This window comes from Aegilops tauschii, chromosome 7 (assembly GCF_002575655.3).
Source record: "Aegilops tauschii subsp. strangulata cultivar AL8/78 chromosome 7, Aet v6.0, whole genome shotgun sequence".
NCBI classification, from domain to species: Eukaryota; Viridiplantae; Streptophyta; class Magnoliopsida; order Poales; family Poaceae; genus Aegilops; species Aegilops tauschii.
In genome coordinates this window covers 643,473,442-643,493,239 of record NC_053041.3, presented here as the reverse complement: position 1 = coordinate 643,493,239, position 19,798 = coordinate 643,473,442, and the positions used below count along the sequence as shown (strand labels likewise).

Below are 19,798 nucleotides of genomic sequence, written 5' to 3'. Positions count from 1 at the left end.
CTTTGCTCAAAGGATTGAAGCTAGCAAGGGATACGGGATGCTATAACTTGGTGGTGAGATCAGACAATACCACGGTGGTGGATGCACTAAACCACAATGGAGGTTATTCTATGGTGGCAGCGCCGGTCATTGATGAATGTCGAAGTAATCTAGTAGATTTCGGGAGGATTACTATTGAGCATTGTATTAGAGAGTCAAACTTTGTAGCTCATAAGCCGGCTAGATGGGGACTTGTTAACAATCCATCTCTTTGGATTGATGCCCCGCCTGATTTCATTGTGAAATTGCTAGCAGACAATGTATCTATCATTTGATTAATAAAGTAAGCCTTCTCATCAAAAAAGAGAAAGAAGAAAAGATGTGTGTAATGTATACTATGCATGCTCTCCTATCTAAGTATGTGTGCACGACCCCGCAAAAAAAAAGTATGTGTGCACGACGGGGTGTCGTAGCAAAACAGAGCAAACACACGTAGTTGCGGAAAAAGAGATGAGGATAAGTGAGGCACGGTGGAGTGCATGTGACCGTGTATGTGGCACGGTGGCACGGTGGGACTCCATGTGATCGTGTATGTAGCAGAAAAGAGGCGAGGAGGACCGACCGAGGCTGGATAGATCTCCGCTGGTCTCGCGGCAGAATAGAATAGCATGCATGCATGCAGGCCGAAGGAGGAGGAGGAAGACTTCTTTTCGGCCCAAGTTTAGCTCCTTCTTTTGTGGATCCATTGCCAACCGTGGTCGTCTTCCTCCTCGCTCCTCCTTCCACACCATATGATCCATTTTCCCATCCAAACCACGGAAGAGGCCCTCCTCTCTCTCTTTCTTCTCTCTTCTCCCTCCTCTGCTGCGGCTAGTGCGCACCTTACGTGGTGATCAATGAGGGGCGCGGTGTTGGTGGCCATCACGGCCGCCATAGGCAACATGCTCCAGGGCGTGGACAACGCCACGATCGCCGGTGCCGTGATGTACATCAAGAGGGAATTCCATCTGGAGACGCAGCCGGCCGTTGAGGGCCTCGTGGTGGCCACCTCCCTCATCGGCGCCACCATCATCACCACTTTCTCCGGCCCCGTCGCCGACATTGTTGGCCGCCGCCCGATGCTCATCGCCTCCTCGCTCCTCTACTTCCTGGGCGGGCTCGTCATGCTCTGGTCTCCCAACGTGTACGTGCTCCTCATCGCCCGCCTCATCGACGGCTTCGGCGTGGGGCTCGCCGTCACGCTCGTCCCCGTCTACATCTCCGAGACGGCGCCGCCGGAGATCCGGGGCTTGCTCAACACCTTTCCGCAGTTCACGGGTTCTGCCGGCATGTTCATGGCCTACTGCATGATCTTCACCATGACGCTCCATCCGGGCCCGAGCTGGCGAACCATGCTGGGCGTGCTAGCCGGGCCCTCTCTGATCTACCTCGCGCTGACGGTGTTCTACCTGCCGGAGTCCCCGCGCTGGCTGGTGAGCAAGGGGAGGATGAAGGAGGCGAGGGTGGTGCTGGAGAAGCTGAGGGGCAGGGAGGACGTGTCCGGCGAGATGGCGCTGCTGGTGGAGGGGCTGGGGAGCGCCGGCGAGACGGAGATCGAGGAGTACGTCGTCGGCCCGGCCGACGGCGACCAGGAGCAGAGGGACACGGTGACGCTGTACGGGCCCGAGCAGGGGCTGTCGTGGGTGGCGCAGCCCGTCGCCGGCGGGAGGGGCAGCATGCTGGGGAGCGCGCTGGGGCTCGGTGGCACGGGGCGGCAGGGGAGCATGTTCGACTCCATGAGGGACCCCGTGGTGGCGCTCCTCGGGAGTGTGCACGAGCGCCTCCCCGGAGACGGCGGCGCCGGGAGCATGAGGGGGAGCACGCTGTTCCCCAACCTCGGGAGCATGCTCAGCGTTGAGAGGCCTGGCGGCGCCGCCGCCGGCGCCCCCGGTGGCAGCGGTGGAGCGTGGGACGAGGAGAACGCGGCGCGCGCGGATGACGAGGACGACGAGTACCTGTCGGACGACGACGAGCCGGCAGCAGCGCCTGGCGGCGGTGGCGGTCTCGAGGCGCCCCTGCTGTCGAGGCAGAGCACGGAGGTGGAAGGTAAGACGAACGCCAACGATCCACGGAGCCAGTCTATGCAGAGGTTCAGCAGTATGGGCGGCGGCGTGGACGCGGCAAGCACCATGGGCATCGGCGGCGGCTGGCAGCTGGCGTGGAAGTGGACCGAGAAGGTGGGCCCCGATGGCGTGAAGCGCGGTGGCGTCAAGAGGATGTACCTGCACGAGGAAGGCATCCCCGGCGGCGCCAACGGCGCGGCCGCGGGCGCCGGCGGACCTGGCGAGTACGTCCACGCAGCGGCGTTGGTCAGCCAGTCCATGCTCTACACCAAGGACGTCCTCATCGGACAGAGCCCCACCGAGCCCGCCTTCGCCAACCCGCCGGAGGCCGTCGCCACCAAGGCCGCCGCCAGCGGCCCCCGCTGGCGCGAGCTCCTCGAGCCCGGCGTCCGCCACGCCCTCTTCTGTGGGATGATGATTCAAATCCTCCAGCAGGTACGTGTTCAATACATTATCATCTTGTGTCTGACATGGACGTGCATAAATGCTGACATGGATCCCACGATGCCAACACGCATGCAGTTCTCCGGCATCAACGGCGTGCTCTACTACACGCCACAGATCCTGGACCAGGCCGGCGTCAGCGTGCTCCTCGCCGGCCTCGGCCTCAGCGCCGACTCCACCTCCATCCTCATCTCCGGCCTCACCACGCTGCTCATGATGCCAAGTATCGGGCTCGCCATGTGGCTCATGGACTTGTCCGGCCGGCGCACCCTGCTGCTCACCACCATCCCCGTGCTCATCTTCTCCCTCGTCATCCTCATCGTCGCCAACGTGGTGCCCATGGCCACCACCGTGCACGCCGCGCTCTCCACCGGCTCCGTCATCATCTACTTCTGCTGCTTCGTCATGGGCTTTGGTCCCATCCCCAACATCCTCTGCGCCGAGATCTTCCCCACCCGTGTCCGCGGCCTCTGCATCGCGCTCTGCTCCCTCACCTTCTGGATCGGCGACATCATCGTCACGTACAGCCTCCCCGTCATGCTCAACTCCATTGGCCTCGCGGGGGTCTTCGGGATCTACGCCTGCGTCTGCTGCCTCGCGCTTGTCTTCGTGGCGCTCAAGGTGCCCGAGACCAAGGGCCTGCCACTCGAGGTCATCATCGAGTTCTTCAACGTCGGCGCCAAGGGAATCCCAGAGCAGATGGATTAATTAATTAAACATACCAAATGGTCGATGATCCAACCATAAGGAGGTAATATATAGGTGAGAGGAAAGATAATAACGTTGGTTAGTACGGCGTCCTGATTGTTACTGGGTCTCTTGCTCCATGCTTGCTATTCATGCGGCGATGTTAGGCTAAAGCAGACCAAGACCAATGATGGTCGATTATTAGTATGTCAGTTTTACTTCCTTTATTCGGTTTGAAACCTTTTTGTTCTATACATTGTCTAAACTTTCAATGTATGAGTGTATTTTCTTATGTACACAAAAACATGAGAATATTCCCCTTATCTTATATGCATATTTCTAGTTGATTTTTTTTCCTTTTTGCCAATTTTGCTGAATTTCGGTTTATTGTAGTACCAATTGATGCATGCATGTATTACGTGTTGTATACTACTTTGATTTTGAACGAGCAACTCTATATATTCACTCACAAGTCACAACCGGTATCCAGTACTCTATTGCTTCGGTCAAAATATAGTATGTTGTGTATATGACAAGAAGAAATGCATTGTATCATCACCAGTTCTCTCCATACCTATGTTGATCATCTGAGTTCAAAATAATAATTATTAGTAAACCACAGACAACTAAAATAATCCTCAAAGGCTCAAATGGAAGAAATGGCGAGAAGAGAACCACATAACCACAGAGTAGTTGCCCACAAGAGCCTCTCTTACCTCACGGTGGAGGCTAGGGCTTTACAGAGAGAGATGTGATCTAGGTTGCTGCCACTATCAACTTATGGACCAAGATGATCCAAGGATGCTTGTGTGTCGCCCCACCCTCTCATGCCTTCGAGTATTTAACCAAAAACTACCACAATTCGCGGAAACGTGACAGAAAACTACCACTTTACGATTTTGTCCCGAAAACTACCACTTTTGTATTAATCCGTGGCAAAAAACTACCAAGTGTGAAAACTGCTCGCTTTGCCTGGGTTAAACCCGAATCTGACTGCCCGACCCCACACATAAGCGGGCTAAAAATGCAATCGGGTCCCTAGTTTTTCTTAAAAAAAGCAATCCCGTCCCTTGTTCTCCTTCCCCTCCACCTGCCCGGGCCTGGCCACCGCGTGCGCTCCAGCCATCGATGCCGGCGAGGCTGCGGAAGTTGGCCCACTTGTTCATGTTGGTCTTGCCGAGCACCACGGCGCCGGCCCGCCGCAGCCTGCGCACCACGCCGGCGTCCCGCCTGGCCACGGAGCCGAGGAGGGCGAACGACCCGGCCGTGGTGTTGAGCGCGTCGCGGGTGGCGATGTTGTCCTTGAGCAGGACGGGGATGCCGTCGAGGGGCCCGCCGGCGGTCACACACTTGCCGGACGAGGAGGAGCGGCGCTCGGCGTCGGCGCGACCTCGATGACGGGGCGGAGGAGCGGGTTGAGGCCGCGGATGCGGTCCAGGTAGAACCGGACGAGGTCCACGGAGGTGAGGCTGCCGTTGTTGAAGCCGAGCTGGATGTCGGCCACGCTCGCCTCCTCGATCCGGAAGCCATGGGCGCCAGCGGCGGCCAGCACAAGCACCATGGCGGCCACTGCCAGCAGCGGCCGAGCCATGCTGGAGCTAACTCCGGCTCGTCGAAGTGTGACCCGATTGCTTTTTTTAAGAAAAACTAGGGACCCGATTGCATTTTTAGCCCGCTTATGTGTGGGGTCGGGCTGTCAGATTCGGGTTTAACCCAGGCAAAGCGAGCAGTTTTCACACTTGGTAGTTTTTTGCCACGGATTAATACAAAAATGGTAGTTTTCGGGACAAAATCGTAAAGTGGTAGTTTTCTGTCACGCTTGCGCGAATTGTGGTAGTTTTTGGTTAAATACTCCATGCCTTCATCTTCTAGGTGGGCCTCCTGGGCCCTTATGTAGAAATTATGAATCCCTAATATTTGTTGTTGTATTGTGTATTGATCTGATCATTGTATAGGGAATGTATATAGAAGACAATGTGAGGGAGAGAGACTTGGAGTACAAGACAAATTACACATGTTTTACACTTATTCTATCTCTATCTCCTTATCCCTTAAACACAATTATACTTCTAACATTCCGCCTCAATCCGTAGCAAGAATGACGCTGACGATTACGACTAAATTTGACGTCTTGCGTTTTCATCACCTTCTCCGCTTCACCATCATCACATGTGTCTCTGATGGGTCGGCCCCTATGGCGATGACTGCGCCCCATTCTGATGCCTTCCTTGTCTCTCCTCTATTCCCTCCCGCAGTCACATCGGGAGTGGCGTGACGCTAGTGATGACGCACACGTTGTTTCCTGGAGTTGTTGCTGATGAGTAGTTATAGACCTAGCCCTGTATGTCGATGTCAAGGTAGCCGATCATGATTTAGCCGTGGTCGATGATGTTGTCTTCATGGATAATGAAGTCGCACAAACCCGGAGGCACAAAAAAAGCGCTATGTTGTAGATCACGGAGCTACAGTCATGGACGATGCACCTTGCGGAGGTCATAGGGTGCCGTCGATGATGAGTCCAGTGGTTATGCAAGGACAAGAGGAAGCCCATCGAGCACACATCAGTTTTGCCAGGACTGTGTGGCCATGAAAGGGGCCGTCACTAAATTGGCGTTGTGTAGATAGTCGTGTCGTCGTAGATGACATGGTCAATGCCAGTCGTTCTGACGCAGTCCTTGCCGTCGCCGAGTTCGTGTCTTCCAGTTATACTATCAGAGGACGTTGGAGGATGTGTCCATCTTATGGACGGGGCAGCGGTGGCGTGTTAATGAAGATGTTGGTGAAGACCTTGACGATGAAGTACCACCATTGGCATTCCAATGGCGTGTCAACAATGATGCATCCCTCGCGACGACAAAGTTTTGATGCCGTGTCGTGCCAAAGAAGTCAATGAAGAATTGCATCTCTTCCCACACTTGTCTGATGTGTGGATGGTGCATGTCCTAAGTTGCTTATCGTAGATGTGCTTGACGAAGTTTTTTTTCTAGGCGCCATGTAGTCTTACAGCTTTGTGTCATGGCGCGGGGTCGGTGGAGTAGGTTGGGTCGGATGTGTGTCCCTAGTCGGTGCGCTGAAGGTCGTTGATGCCGTAAAACGTGGATATGTAGCGGATGGGTGTGCATTGCAGAAAACAATGATATTGAAGGCTAGGGTTGCAGGAACCACACTTGAATGAAATTGTACGAAAAATCACTAATTCCTAGGCTATTTTTTTTTTCAAAAAACACTAGTTGGTGGGATTGGTCATTTGGTTGATGATTATGACAGGTCGGGCCCGCAAATGATGACGTGGCGTAACTGTTCACGCTAGACGTCGTTACATATATCTTTTTACGAAAAAGTCCCTCCCTTCTTCAGAAAAGGAAAACACCCATTGTCATAAAATTTAAAAGAAAAAAACTTGCCGCATCCGGCGGGGATGCCCTCGCTCCGAGTGCTCACTGCAGCATGGCCACCTGGCCGCCGCTGCTCGCGTTGGCACACTCGTGTCTCGCTCACGCGGCAGCTTGGCCCCCCGGTACCCACGGCAGGTGTTGCTGCAACTGTTGCGCCGGTGGGGAAGCCGGCCCTCCGGTGCCCATGGCACATCGGCCTCCGGAGAGGAGAAACGCAGGGGCTTGATTGCTTTTTAAACTTTTTGAACAAGGGCGTCCGTGTAAAATCCTCTGTCTAACGACGTCGCCCGCGAACCGATACGCCACGTCGGCAAAAGCGGGACCCACCTGTCATAATCATCATCAAAACGACCACAGCCGCCAACTAGTGTTTTTTTGCAAAAAAAAAAAATGCCTCAGAATTGGCCCTTGATGATGGCCATCCGCTACGTGTGAGTCGACCACTCCGACTCACACGCCATGGACGTATGGATGTGCACATGATCAGAGTAATTGGCCCTTGATCTTACCGCTCAGGTGGGTGCATGTGATGCGTTGATGACGCTGCAGGCGCATGGCTATACAGAGCTGGGGACGTGCCAGAGTTGTTGTTGAGTCCCGCGGCCGCCTGGGACTTGTCTTCATGCAGATCGAACTCAATAAATAGTAGAAGAAGGAATGACAAGTTTTCAGCAAGGTTTCCGTGTGAATGATCTAAAAATCAGTTGATAAGTTGTTTAATAGTAAGATAATTTATAAAAAGATACTCCCTCTGTTTCGAAATATTTGCCTTTTTAGAGATTTCAAATGGACTACCACATACTGATGTATATGGACATATTTTAGAGTGTAGATTCACTCATTTTGTTCCGTATGTAGTAATTTGTTGAAATCTGTAGAAAGACAAATATTTAGGAACGAAGGGAGTAAATAGTAACAAGGCATCCCCATCGAATGGTGTCGCCGTCTGTGCAGCCGAGGTCACGGAGCATCTGCTCCGTCTCGCGCCTTGCGTTGGCCAAAGAGGGGGGGGGGGGGGGGGGGGTTGGCGGTGACTTCACGCTCGCCATCAATTGATTCGATGATGTTGTGGTCCTCTGCCACCACCTCGGTGTCCATGAGGAGGCCGACGATGAAGGAGGCGTCCGCTAGCTTGATTGCGATTGGGCCCTCGGAGGCGACGTGCTCTAGCACCGCTACCACCGCTGCCTTCCACCTTGAGCTCCATCTGCTTCTCATCCACCTTCATCTCCTCCTTCTCGCGCTCCACCACCGCCACCTCCTCCTCCAACTCTGACTCAAAATGGGAGCTCGGGTCGGCAGCAGTGGCCGCCTCGTAGACCTCCGCAACTACCTACGTTTAGTATATCTGACGACATCTTAACATGGCTCCAGCAGCAGCAACAGATCTAGATCGGCTTTTTTTGTGCTTTGACGGCTAGGGTTTGACCATTAGGGTACAGGGCGGCCTTGGCTTCCATTTATAGTGAGTCGGTTGGGTGGGCATTGGGTGGCCTAGCCTACGAGGCCATTAATGCCGGTGGTGCTTCAGTTATTCTCCACACTTCAAATGGCTCATCTTCTCTGTAAAATTCTAACTGTTTCAAGTTCTCTGTTAAAATGGAAACTACTACTCCCTCTGGTCCTTTTAGTCTGCATACAAGTTTTGTCCAAAGTTAAAGTATCTCTACTTTGATCAAAGTTATAGAAAAAAGTATCAAGAATCATAATGCTAAATCAAGATTGTTAGATTCACTACGAATGTAGTTGTAGCTGGTTGCATTTCACAGAGAATATAAATTTGGTCAAAACAAGTTTGACTTGACACAAATCTAATATGTGGAGTAAAATGGACCGGAGGGAGTACAACTTCTGCTTTATCTTCTGTGTAACATGCTAACTGATTCCACTTATTTGTTACAGTGAAAACTGCAACACTTGTCCGTATACCGTGAAATGCAACCTGCTACAACTTATGCTTTTATCTTCTCTGTAAAATGCTACCAGATTCCTCTTATCTGTTACAATGAAAACTGCTACAACTTCTCTATGAAATGCAAACACATAAAACTTTTGCGATTTTTAAAATATTATTTCAATTCTATACCCCGGTAGTCCTCCCCTAGGCCGAAGTGTGACTCTTCGTCCACACGTGAGCCGAAGAGGACCTCTTCGTTCACGTTTGGGCGGAAGATCACAATTCGTTCCTTGGAAGACGGATGAGTGGTCTTCGTCCATCTAATAGACAAAGAGTGGGTCTACATTCACTTAATAAGATGAAGACATAACAAAGCAAGAGTGGACATCCACCTAGCAAGCACATCCTTTATACACCACAACTCCTCTTGGTCAGGCTGTCGCGCCACTAGGACCTCGATACCTCTTGAATCGTGCATTGTGGAGGACAAATTTTGCCTTTCAATCTACATTGACTACCGCAAGCCTACTTAGCGCTCGGTGAGAAATTTTGCAATTAATTGCAAACATCTATACTAATCTAGTGTTAAAAAACAAACAAGAACCGTGAGACTGACTTGCTCTGTCATGACTGTCTGAATCCTGCCAGTTTCTTTTTTTCTCGGGTGGAATCCTGCCAGTTATACATGGTATCCACGTCAACGTTCAAAGCTTGAACGACAGCCAACAAAAACTATTCTTTCGAAGAAGGAAAAATAACAACAGAGACAATGATGAGTTTGTCCTTTTTTTACTTTGTCTTTGGATCCTCCATCCGTCAAGCTGCTATCATCTTGTTTTGCAATGAACGGCAAGCTGATGCTGATGGAGACTGATTAAAGCTTCATTGGCTTCATTTGGCCAGAGAGCAGAGCACCATAAACAAACTCAGATCGACAATAATTAATCTTTTTTTCATATACGCATTTCTGAATTGCTCTAGCGTACTGAAATCTTAAACACCACAAGTTTTGCTTTGCAGAGGAGCTGCCAAAATGAAGCAGAGGCCGAGTAAAATGAAGCACACGAACAGTACCTACAAACCTGACTAAGCCAAGACCGCGCCATCCGCGGCGCGTGCACCGGCCGCCGCCGTCAGCTCGCCGCATCTCCCGCACCTGCTATTCCCTGCCACGACGACTACCACGGTGGGCGCCGCCGCTGGCTGTACCTGCATCTGCATGGGCGTGGCAACGATGGAGGCCCGGCAGGACGGGCACGAGGCGCGCGTCCGGAGCCAGGCGTCGACGCAGGCGATGTGGAAGCCGTGGCCGCATCCTGGGAGCACGCGCACGGCCTCCCCGTCGGCAAATTCCGCCAGGCATATAGCACACTCCGACGACGACGAGGCGGCCGCGGCGAAGGAGACGGTGGGGAGCGCGTCGATTGCCTTCTTCCTGAGGCCCGTGGGGGGAGGAGGGTAGCGGTCAGAGGGTCGTCGGCGGCACGCGTGCCGGGACAGGAGGGCGAGGCCGAGGACGCAGCTGAGGACGCACAGCAGCGACGCCAGGATCACCACCATGTCCGAGTGCACGGTGACCACAAGCGATGTCTGCTGCTCGGGCCGAGGCGGCAGCAGCGACGGAGGCTCGCTGAGGCCGGCGGCGGCCGTGCTGCGGTGCAGCAGTATCGCCGGAGCGCGCATGGTGTCGCACCGTCGCCGCCGCTCCGCTACGGTGGACGCTCTGCACTCTCTGTCAAGGCGTTCAGCTCTGCATTGACTCTGGACCTGGCCGTGGCCGTGCGTGCGGTGCGAGCGCGTGCCATCTTATAGCTAGGGTAAACGTTTGTGGCCGGACGCTCGCTAGTCGCTAGCCTTACGATCGCTCTCAATCGAATCGTTTTCTTCACGTCGTCTTCTTGTTCCCCACAACACGGGGCAACTGCTCCTTTTCTGCATCTCCGCCGCCACACGCAGCGTGCGGGCATGACGAGCCCTTGCTGGTAGGGCGGCCACGGCGGGGGCGCAGAAGACGACGACGGGGACATCTGCAAAGAGGTCGTGCGCGACGCACTGGAGACGTCGATGCAACGGTCATCATGGATGTGCCCATACAGTGATACAGAGCTTCACCATACAGTGATACAGTGATACAACGGTCATCACTGCTGCGACGACGAACGGCTGCCCGGGGACGAGGACGACGACCCCACGGCAGTTGCGAGGCTGCGACCCATGGATGAGTATTTTTCATGCTGGAACCGGTGAGGAGTGGATCGATTTTTCATGCTGGAACAGTTGCGAGACTACAAGCTAAGCTCCATGGATCGATTTTTTTTCACAGTGTGAGGAGGAGGTTGTGTGATGGCGGCGAGCGGCGGCAAGCCCGGGGTGTGCGGCGGTGCTTCGGACTCGGTCGCTCACGGGGATTGACGGCGCTGCAGCCTCCTCTCGCTCTGATGTGCGGCCCTGCAGTTTTTTCAGGAAGACAGAAGGACAAAGCGAGGAGACACATCCGATGGCTAGCAATTATTGATCGCCTAGGAATCGTACAGTCCCAGGTCAACCGGCCAACCCGTTTCGCCGGTGCGCCGGCGCAGAGTAGTGCCCCACTTGTGGATAGATAGAGGATGTCGTCACAGTAGTGGAAGGAAGGAGCAACGGGCCCGCAGACAGGTAACGCCGGGCCCACATGGTAGTGGCGGGCGCTGGTACAGTCGATTCCACTTTTGGATGTTTCTTCCTGCACGCGTGGTAAGTTCGTTTGGCGCCTTTTGGATCAAGTATACGTGGAAAGCCAGCACCAGAATCCAGCGATACTGCAGCTAGGTGAGTGGCTGAACTAGTAACAAACGTGTACCTATGGACCAACCATAACTAGTTAAGATGAGATTTGCTTAAGTTAGTTTCTTCTTTTAGCTTGTGCTTTGCTATACTCCCATAGAAAAACTTTTGTGCTTTGCTATTATATCTTGAATAAATTGACATTTTTTCGCAGGAAAAACATTGGCATTAGAAAGAACATCAATTCATCAAATGTGACATAAATTATACCATTGTCTCCAGACCACCTAGCAACAACTATAAACACTACCCGCAAAAAATAAAACGATAACAAAACCTAAAGCGAGCGGAAGACACTAAAAAACACACACAGGTTTGGTTTTGATGGTTTAAGCCTGGACGTCCCTGCCTCTTTCTAGATTTCCTCGACCGCACGGTCATAGGTGGAGGCACACATGCGGATTGTCGTGGGTATTACTCAGACAGTGAGTACTAGGGTTACGAACAAAGGCTAGATCAGCTACGGTGCAAGCGTGACACACGGATTTTATGAGTTCGGGCCCGTCATGGAGGAGGTAAGAACCCTACGTCTTGAGCCCGGATGCTATGTTCTTCTCTGGTATCCAAGAATTACAATGGATGCAAACCCTTGCTCCTGTGCTACGGGGCAGCTTATATAGAGTGTGCCGCCCCTTGGGTTAGCTACGTTACTAGGAGGTTTGATTGATTGAGATCATTACAAGCGTTACACATGGTAACTATAGCATTGAATACTAGTAACACATGAAGATATGCGCCTCTTAACGCTTCAGAGTCCGCGCTGGCCACCCGTCTTCCTTTGTCCGAGTCATGCTAAGCGTTCGAGTGGACTAGGTGCGTCTGAGTGGAGAGAATCTTGGTTGGCGCTTGAATGGATTGATGACCCACGGGTTTTCTGTCATATGATGTTGCAGGTCCTACATATGGTCCATAATGTACTGCTTATGACCCTTCCTGCAGTGGCTAATGCCAACAGGGACGAAGGTAGCCTCCTCCAAAATCTCTAAGAAAATGCTTTGAATCAAAGAGGTCATACATAGGGATAATAGAAAAGGAGTTGGAATCTCTCTACTATTTAAAACAGACATAAGGTCATGTCGACCGCTCCTCATACGTCCAGTTTTACGTATGTTCGTCCTTTTATCTTCATGTTTGGATTTTTTTCCATCTCCGGCTTTTTTCACGAGTTTTCTTGAAAACCACCTCAAGTGCCCCACCAGTTATTGTAAGCTAATAAACACTTACCAAATAAAGTCATATTATTTGCGACAATCATGTTAATATCAGCAGGTAAATGTGCTAACACACTAAATTATTATACCTTTGTTGTAATGCACGAGCAATTATCTAATGCATGCAAAGGCGAACCTACCTGTGGTTTATGACGACTAGGAGGACAGTGGTATCCCTTGCCCACCGGACTTCAAATCCCATTCTTGACGTTGGTGCTCGCGTTTTCTTGGAATTATTTCAGGCCTTCCAACGATGAGTGTTCAGTAGGAGACATTCCCTTCGACTACGAAGGCGTCTGGCGACTTCGTCAATGTCAAGGTGACGTGCCGGCACAGACTCTCGGAGGTGTTAATAGGGATAGGATGTGCATGCGTGCATTCATTTGGATGAGTGTATATGCGTATGTATGAGCATCTGCGTCTATACTGTGTTTAAAAAAGTATAATGGAATGAAAAGTATGACTGCATATTTAACCATCTCTATCCTATTTTTTTTTTGAGGAATATCCCTATCTTATTCCCTATTTAAGAGGATATCGACATAGTGCCTTAATGAATGAAGACACTTTGGCTTATCCCACGATTAGTTGATTTCCCCCACAAGGAAAACACGCTTAATTTTGCTTTTGCTTTGTGATGCACTCCGAATGGACCATCGATTTCGTATGAAATAGGCACCATTTTCGGCGGGAGCCGACAAGAGCCGAGCAGATCGTGAGGGGCAAGGTATGAACTTTTGAACGAGTAAATTGCAGAAAACCACCAGTTTGAGGGCTAGGTTAGCAGATATCACTACGTTACAGTTGCTTGGCAAAAAACATCAACTCTCCCGTAAACAATTTGCAAATACCACTGATCGGCGGATTGGGCATCGATAAGTGGATTTATGACAGGTGGGGCCCGTTTTTTTGCCGACGTGGCGTTGTCGGCTGGTCGGACAGCCGTTAGACGCCGTTAGACGGCGCTCTCGCACGTGAACTTAAGTGATTCACTCCTCTATCTCTTACTCTCACTCTCACTTTGCTCTCGCACGCTCTCGCTCTCGCTCTGTTCTTGCTCGCCGCCGCCGGCCGCTCTGCTCCGCGTCGCGCCGCCGCCGCCGCCGCCGCATTGTCATGGTGTCCTGGAGTGAAAGCGACGACAGCAGCGAGCACACTAGGCAGTACATCAGCTCTGATTCTGACGACGGCAGAATGCATGTATCCATTTGGGGATATTTTCCTAGGGTTAGGGTTAGGGTTTGTTCTATGATTTGGGGATATTTTTCTCAAAGGAGCTTGTGTGTTAGCTGTGTTAGCTGATGAAATGTTATGCATTTCTTTGCACTCCCAGGTCCCTGCTTCAACTGAGGACTCCGATTTCGAGGGCCCTGAAGTTGAAATGCAGGTTTTGTGCCATGGTCACGGGAAGTTAGCAGAGAGGTGCGTTGATTTTGAAGGAATTCTAACTAGGAGGAGGTTTCTCTGTTGCGCTGAGAAGGTATATGCTTCTAAGTGACAGCAAATCATTGTTAGGATTTGGCCATTGTTTATTTATTATTAAGTTGGGAGACTGTTGAGGCAGTCATTGTTTACTCTTAGGAGAGTGTTGAGCTAGTCATTGTTTACTCTGAGGAGAGTGTTTAGGCAGTCATTTTTTACTCTGGCAACAATGTTAATTAGATTAAAGTACAGTGGATGCATGGGTTAGTTTATTCCTAATAGCAGCACATCATTGTATAATTGAGAGTAGAACATCAGTGCTTTCTTTTTGATGTACTTTATCTTGGGAATTTTTAAATATAATATCTTTAGCTTTGGTTGTGATGAAAGGTTTTAATATGGTTTTGAATACTACCTTATTTCAGGAAGGTAGAGACTGTGGACTAGTTAAATGGATTGATCCTGCTTGGCCCAATACCCTTGAGAATGCATTGCACAAGTTATGGTTGATGTATGAAGACAACAAGAGACAGAGGGCTGAGGACACTCTGATGAATTCTTTTGAAGTTCATAACCTGACACAAGAGAAGAAAAAGCTGCAGGACAGCTATGAGAAGCTGGTTTAAGATGCCAATGCACTTGTGGATGCCCAGCAACGTAGGGTAGAGATAGAAAAGACAGATGCTGATACCAAGAAGTTGGAGGAGAAGTATGAGATGGTGAAGAACCTGGCAGCTGCTCAGGCCAGTGTCATTAGGAACATGAAGCTCAAGCTAGCTGAAGAGAGGAAGAACTTGCAGATCCAAATTGATGAGCTGCAGAAGAGTGTTGAAGGGAGCAATGTGAAGCTGCATGAGAGCAATTTGAAGCTGCAAGGGATCAAGGCCATCCTAAATGAATGATCACCTGGCTGTGGAAGAGGGCACTATCATTTGGCATTTGCTTACCTTTTGTAGGGTGTGGTTGGCTGTGCTGTAATGAGATTATGGTTTTAATTTCCTGAACTATGGATCTGTAAAGTACTAATCTAGTACTATGATTATGTATGGACTTGAATTAATGCTAAATGTGATGGTATTTTGGATGAAATCTGATCTGTTTAGAGTATTTGGATGAAATCTGATCTGTTTAGAATTTATGTATTTGAGCCATCAAATAGGGTTTGTAGCCATCTTTGGGGGTTTTGTCGACATCTAGCCTTCACTAGGGTTTTTAGGCATCTTTGATGGTTTTGTCGACATCTAGCCATCACCTAGGGTTTTTTGGCATCTTCGATGGTTTTGTCGACATCTAGCCATCACCTAGGGTATTTTGGCATCTTCGATGGTTTTGTCAACATCTAGCCTTCACTAGGGTTTTTAGGCATCTTCAATGGTTTTGTCGACATCTAGCCATCACCTACGGTATTTTGGCATCTTTGATGGCTTTGTCGACATCTAGCCATCACCTAGGGTATTTTGGCATCTTTGATGTCTTTGTCGACATCTAGCCATCACCTAGGGTTTTTTGGCATCTTTGATGGCTTTGTCGACATCTAGCCATCACCTAGGGTATTTTGGCATCTTTGATGGCTTTGTCGACATCTAGCCATCACCTAGGGTTTTTTGGCATCTTTGATGGCTTTGTCGACATCTAGCCATCACCTAGGGTTTTTTGGCATCTTTGATGGCTTTGTTGACATCTAGCCTCATCATCACAAAATGTATGATAAACTCATCATCACAAAATACCAGAAAAGATATCTGAAGCATTACAGTATCACAACTTAACTTAAACATCTCAACTACATGACCATCATCACAACCGAACTGACCAAATTGACAGTATTTTGACACAACCAAACATCTCAACAGTAGTTTGACACAACCAAATTGACAGTATTTTTAAATACAACCAAACTGACCATCATCACAAGAGTTTTCACACACCTAAAATGCATCATTCCCATGGAGCACCTGAAGCAGTCAAGTAATCTCTAATTTTCTAGGTGGGCTTCCTGATTCTTTGGGAAACAACAGTTGTCCTTGGAGGCAAGAAAGATGCCCTTGCTCCCTTTGCAGCAGCTGAAGATCTAGTTACTGCTGTTTTACCCTTTGCAGCAGATGATGAACTACCAGCAGCTGTCCTCTGTGGTGGTGCAGCAGAAGTGTCCCTCTTCTTTGGTGGTCCAGGTGCTGTTGCAGAAGCAGAAGATGCCCTCTTCTTTGGTGGTCCAGGTGTTGCAGAAGCATAAGAGGCCCTCTTCTTTGCTGGTCCAGCTGCTGTAGCAGAAGAAGAAGATGCCCTCTGTGCTGGTGATGGTGCAGTAGCAGCAGCACCAGCAGCAGAAGAGGCCCTCTTTGCTGGTGTGGCTGCATCAGGTTCATAGGAGCTGCTGCTTGGCTACAAAAGGATCAAATAGTGTAAGAACAGGAAGATGAATTCAAAGCAACATCAAATAGTCAATATTAGGACATTGGTTACCTCATGCATGTTCTTTCTCATTGCCAGTGATGGATTCAAAGCAACATTACAGTTGGTGTATCTATGGCCAACCTTTTTGCAATTAGAGCAGGTAATTGAGGCCATTCTTGAGGTGTCTTTGGGAGCTGGCTTCTCATATTGGACCTTTCTCCTCTTAGTCTGTGCCCTTCCCTTGTGTTCTTTGAAAACTGGAGCCTCAGTGTCCATACTGTCTGTCCTTGGCCACATATCAGGTCCAGGTACAGGATATATAATGGGACTGTAAGCTGCCAGGTACATCTTTTTTTTGAAGAAATCATGAACAAAGTCCTCTGGCTGAAGCTTAGCCTTGTGTATGGCAGAAACAACATGATTGCAAGGAACTGCTGTCATATCCCACTTCTTGCACCCACAAGTCCTATGTTGTAGGTTCACAGCATAAGTTTGTTGGAAATATGCCCTAGAGGCAATAATAAATGGTTATTATTATATTTCTGTGTTCATGATAATAGTCTTTTATTCATGCTATAATTGTATTGTCCGGAAATCGTAATACATGTGTGAATACATAGACCACAACCTGTCCCTAGTAAGCCTCTAGTTGACTAGCTCGTTGATCAACAGATAGTCATGGTTTCCTGACTATGGACATAGGATGTCACTGATAACGGGATCACATCATTAGGAGAATGATGTGATGGACAAGACCCAACTTAAGCATAGCATAAAAGATCGTGTAGTTTCGTTTGCTAGAGCTTTTCCAATGTCAAGTATCTTTTCCTTAGACCATGAGATCGTGCAACTCCCGGATACCGTAGGAGTGCTTTGGGTGTGCCAAACGTCACAACGTAACTGGGTGACTATAAAGGTGCATTACGGGTATCTCCGAAAGTGTCTGTTGGGTTGGCACGGATCGAGACTGGGATTTGTCACTCCGTGTAAACGGAGAGGTATCTCTGGGCCCACTCGGTAATGCATCATCATAATGAGCTCAATGTGACTAAGGCGTTAGTCACGGGATCATGCATTGCGGTACGAGTAAAGAGACTTGCCGGTAACGAGATTGAACAAGGTATTGGGATACCGACGATCGAATCTCGGGCAAGTAACATACCGATTGACAAAGGGAATTGCATACGGATTGATTGAATCCTCGACACCGTGGTTCACCCGATGATATCATCGTGGAACATGTGGGAGCCAACATGGGTATCCAGATCCCGCTGTTGGTTATTGACCGGAGAGGCGTCTCGGTCATGTCTGCATGTCTCCCGAACCCGTAGGGTCTACACACTTAAGGTCCGGTGACGCTAGGGTTGTAGAGATATATGTATGCGGAAACCCGAAAGTTGTTCGGAGTCCCGGATGAGATCCCGGACATCACGAGAGGTTCCGGAATGGTCCGGAGGTGAAGAATTATATATAGGAAGTCCAGTTTTGGCCACCGGGAAAGTTTCGGGGGTTATCGGTATTGTACCGGGACCACCGGAAGGGTCCCGGGGGTCCACCGGGTGGGGCCACCTGTCCCGGAGGGCCCCGTGGGCTGAAAGTGGAGGGGAACCAGCCCCTAATGGGCTGGGGCGCCACCTTGGGCCTCCCCCCCATGCGCCTAGGGTTGGGAACCCTAGGGGGGGGGGGAGTTCCCCCTTGCCTTGGGGGGCAAGGCAACCCCTTCCCCCCTTGGCCGCCGCCCCCCCCTTGGAGATCCCATCTCCAAGGGCTGCGCACCCCCCTTGGGGGCCTATATAAAGGGGGGGGGAGGGAGGGCAGCACACTACAGCCTTTGGCGCCTCCCTCCTCCCCTGCAACACCTCTCTCTCTCGCGCAGAAGCTCGGCGAAGCCCTGCCGGAGAGCCGCTACATCCACCACCACGCCGTCGTGCTGTTGGATCTCCATCAACCTCTCCTCCCCCCTTGCTGGATCAAGAAAGGAGGAGACGTCGCTGCACCGTACGTGTGTTGAACGCGGAGGTGCCGTACGTTCGGCACTCGGTCATCGGTGATTTGGATCACGGCGAGTACGACTCCGTCATCCACGTTCATTGGAACGCTTCCGCTCGCGATCTACAACGGTATGTAGATGCACTCCCTTCCCTCGTTGCTAGTAGACTCCATAGATGCATCTTGGTGAGCGTAGGAAAATTTTGAAATTATGCTACGATTCCCAGCAGTGGCATCATGAGCCAGGCCTATGCGTAGTTACTATGCACGAGTAGAACACAAAGAAGTTGTGGGCGTTGATGTTGCCAATTCTTCTTGCCGCTACTAGTCGTTTCTTGTTTCGGCGGCATTGTAGGATGAAGCGGCCCGGACCGACCTTACACGTACGCTTACGTGAGACAGGTTCGACCGACTGACATGCACTAGTTGCATAAGGTGGCTAGCGGGTGTCTGTCTCTCCTACTTTAGTCGGAACGGATTCGATGAAAAGGGTCCTTATGAAGGGTAAATAGAAATTGGCAAATCACGTTGTGGTCATACGTAGGTAAGAAATCGTTCTTGCTAGAAACCTACAAACCACGTAAAAACTTGCAACAACAATTAGAGGACGTCTAACTTGTTTTTGCAGCAAGTGATATATGTGATATGATATGGCCAGAAGATGTGATGAATGATATATGTGATGTATGAGATTGATCATATTCTTGTAATAGGAATCACGACTTGCATGTCATGAGTATGACAACCGGCAGGAGCCATAGGAGTTGTCTTTATTATTTTGCATGACCTGCGTGTCATTGAATAACGCCATGTAATTTACTTTACTTTGTTGCTAAACGGTTAGCCATAGAAGTAGAAGTAATCGTTGGCGTGACAACTTCATGAAGACACAATGATGGAGATCATGATGATGGAGATCATGGTGTCATGCCGGTGACGAAGATGATCATGGTGCCCCGAAGACAGAATCAAAGGAGCATGATGATATTGGCCATATCATGTCACTATTTGATTGCATGTGATGTTTATCATGTTTTTGCATCTTATTTGCTTAGAACGACGGTAGCAAGTAGGATGATCCCTTATAATAATTTCAAGAAAGTGTTCACCCTAACTGTGCACCGTTGCGAAGGTTCGTCGTTTCGAAGCACCACGTGATGATCGGGTGTGATAGATTCTTATGTTCGCATACAACGGGTGTTGACGAGCCTAGCATGTACAGACATGGCCTCGGAACACACGCAATACACTTAGGTTGACTTGACGAGCCTAGCATGTACAGACATGGCCTCGGAACACGAAGGACCGAAAGGTCGAGCATGAGTCGTATAGAAGATACGATCAACATGGAGATGTTCACCGATCTTGACTAGTCCGTCTCACGTGATGATCGGACACGGCCTAGTTGAGCTCGGATCATGTTTCACTTAGATGACTAGAGGGATGTCTGTCTGA

General features: G+C 50.2%; 3 protein-coding genes across 3 annotated transcripts; 1 reads left to right on the top strand and 2 right to left on the bottom strand.

Moving 5' to 3' along the window:
* Positions 1–673: 673 nt before the first annotated feature.
* On the top strand, positions 674–3,559 carry LOC109749928 (monosaccharide-sensing protein 2). The gene is made up of 2 exons (XM_020308867.3): positions 674–2,516; positions 2,604–3,559. Exons 1-2 carry the CDS (start codon positions 876–878, stop codon positions 3,231–3,233), a joined length of 2,271 nt encoding a protein of 756 aa, XP_020164456.1. The 5' UTR covers positions 674–875; the 3' UTR covers positions 3,234–3,559.
* Positions 3,560–3,767: 208 nt separating this feature from the next.
* Positions 3,768–4,803, bottom strand: LOC109749912 (probable amidase At4g34880). Its single transcript, XM_045231634.1, has 3 exons — positions 4,567–4,803; positions 4,303–4,513; positions 3,768–3,799 (listed from the first exon to the last, which is right to left on the bottom strand). The coding sequence occupies exons 1-3, from the start codon at positions 4,801–4,803 to the stop codon at positions 3,768–3,770; spliced, it is 480 nt and encodes a 159-aa protein (XP_045087569.1).
* A 4,328-nt stretch (positions 4,804–9,131) lies between these two features.
* LOC109749929 (probable E3 ubiquitin-protein ligase ATL44) lies at positions 9,132–10,279 on the bottom strand. The gene has a single exon (XM_020308868.4). It carries the CDS (start codon positions 10,185–10,187, stop codon positions 9,591–9,593), a length of 597 nt encoding a protein of 198 aa, XP_020164457.1. The 5' UTR covers positions 10,188–10,279; the 3' UTR covers positions 9,132–9,590.
* Between the last annotated feature and the right edge of the window lie 9,519 nt (positions 10,280–19,798).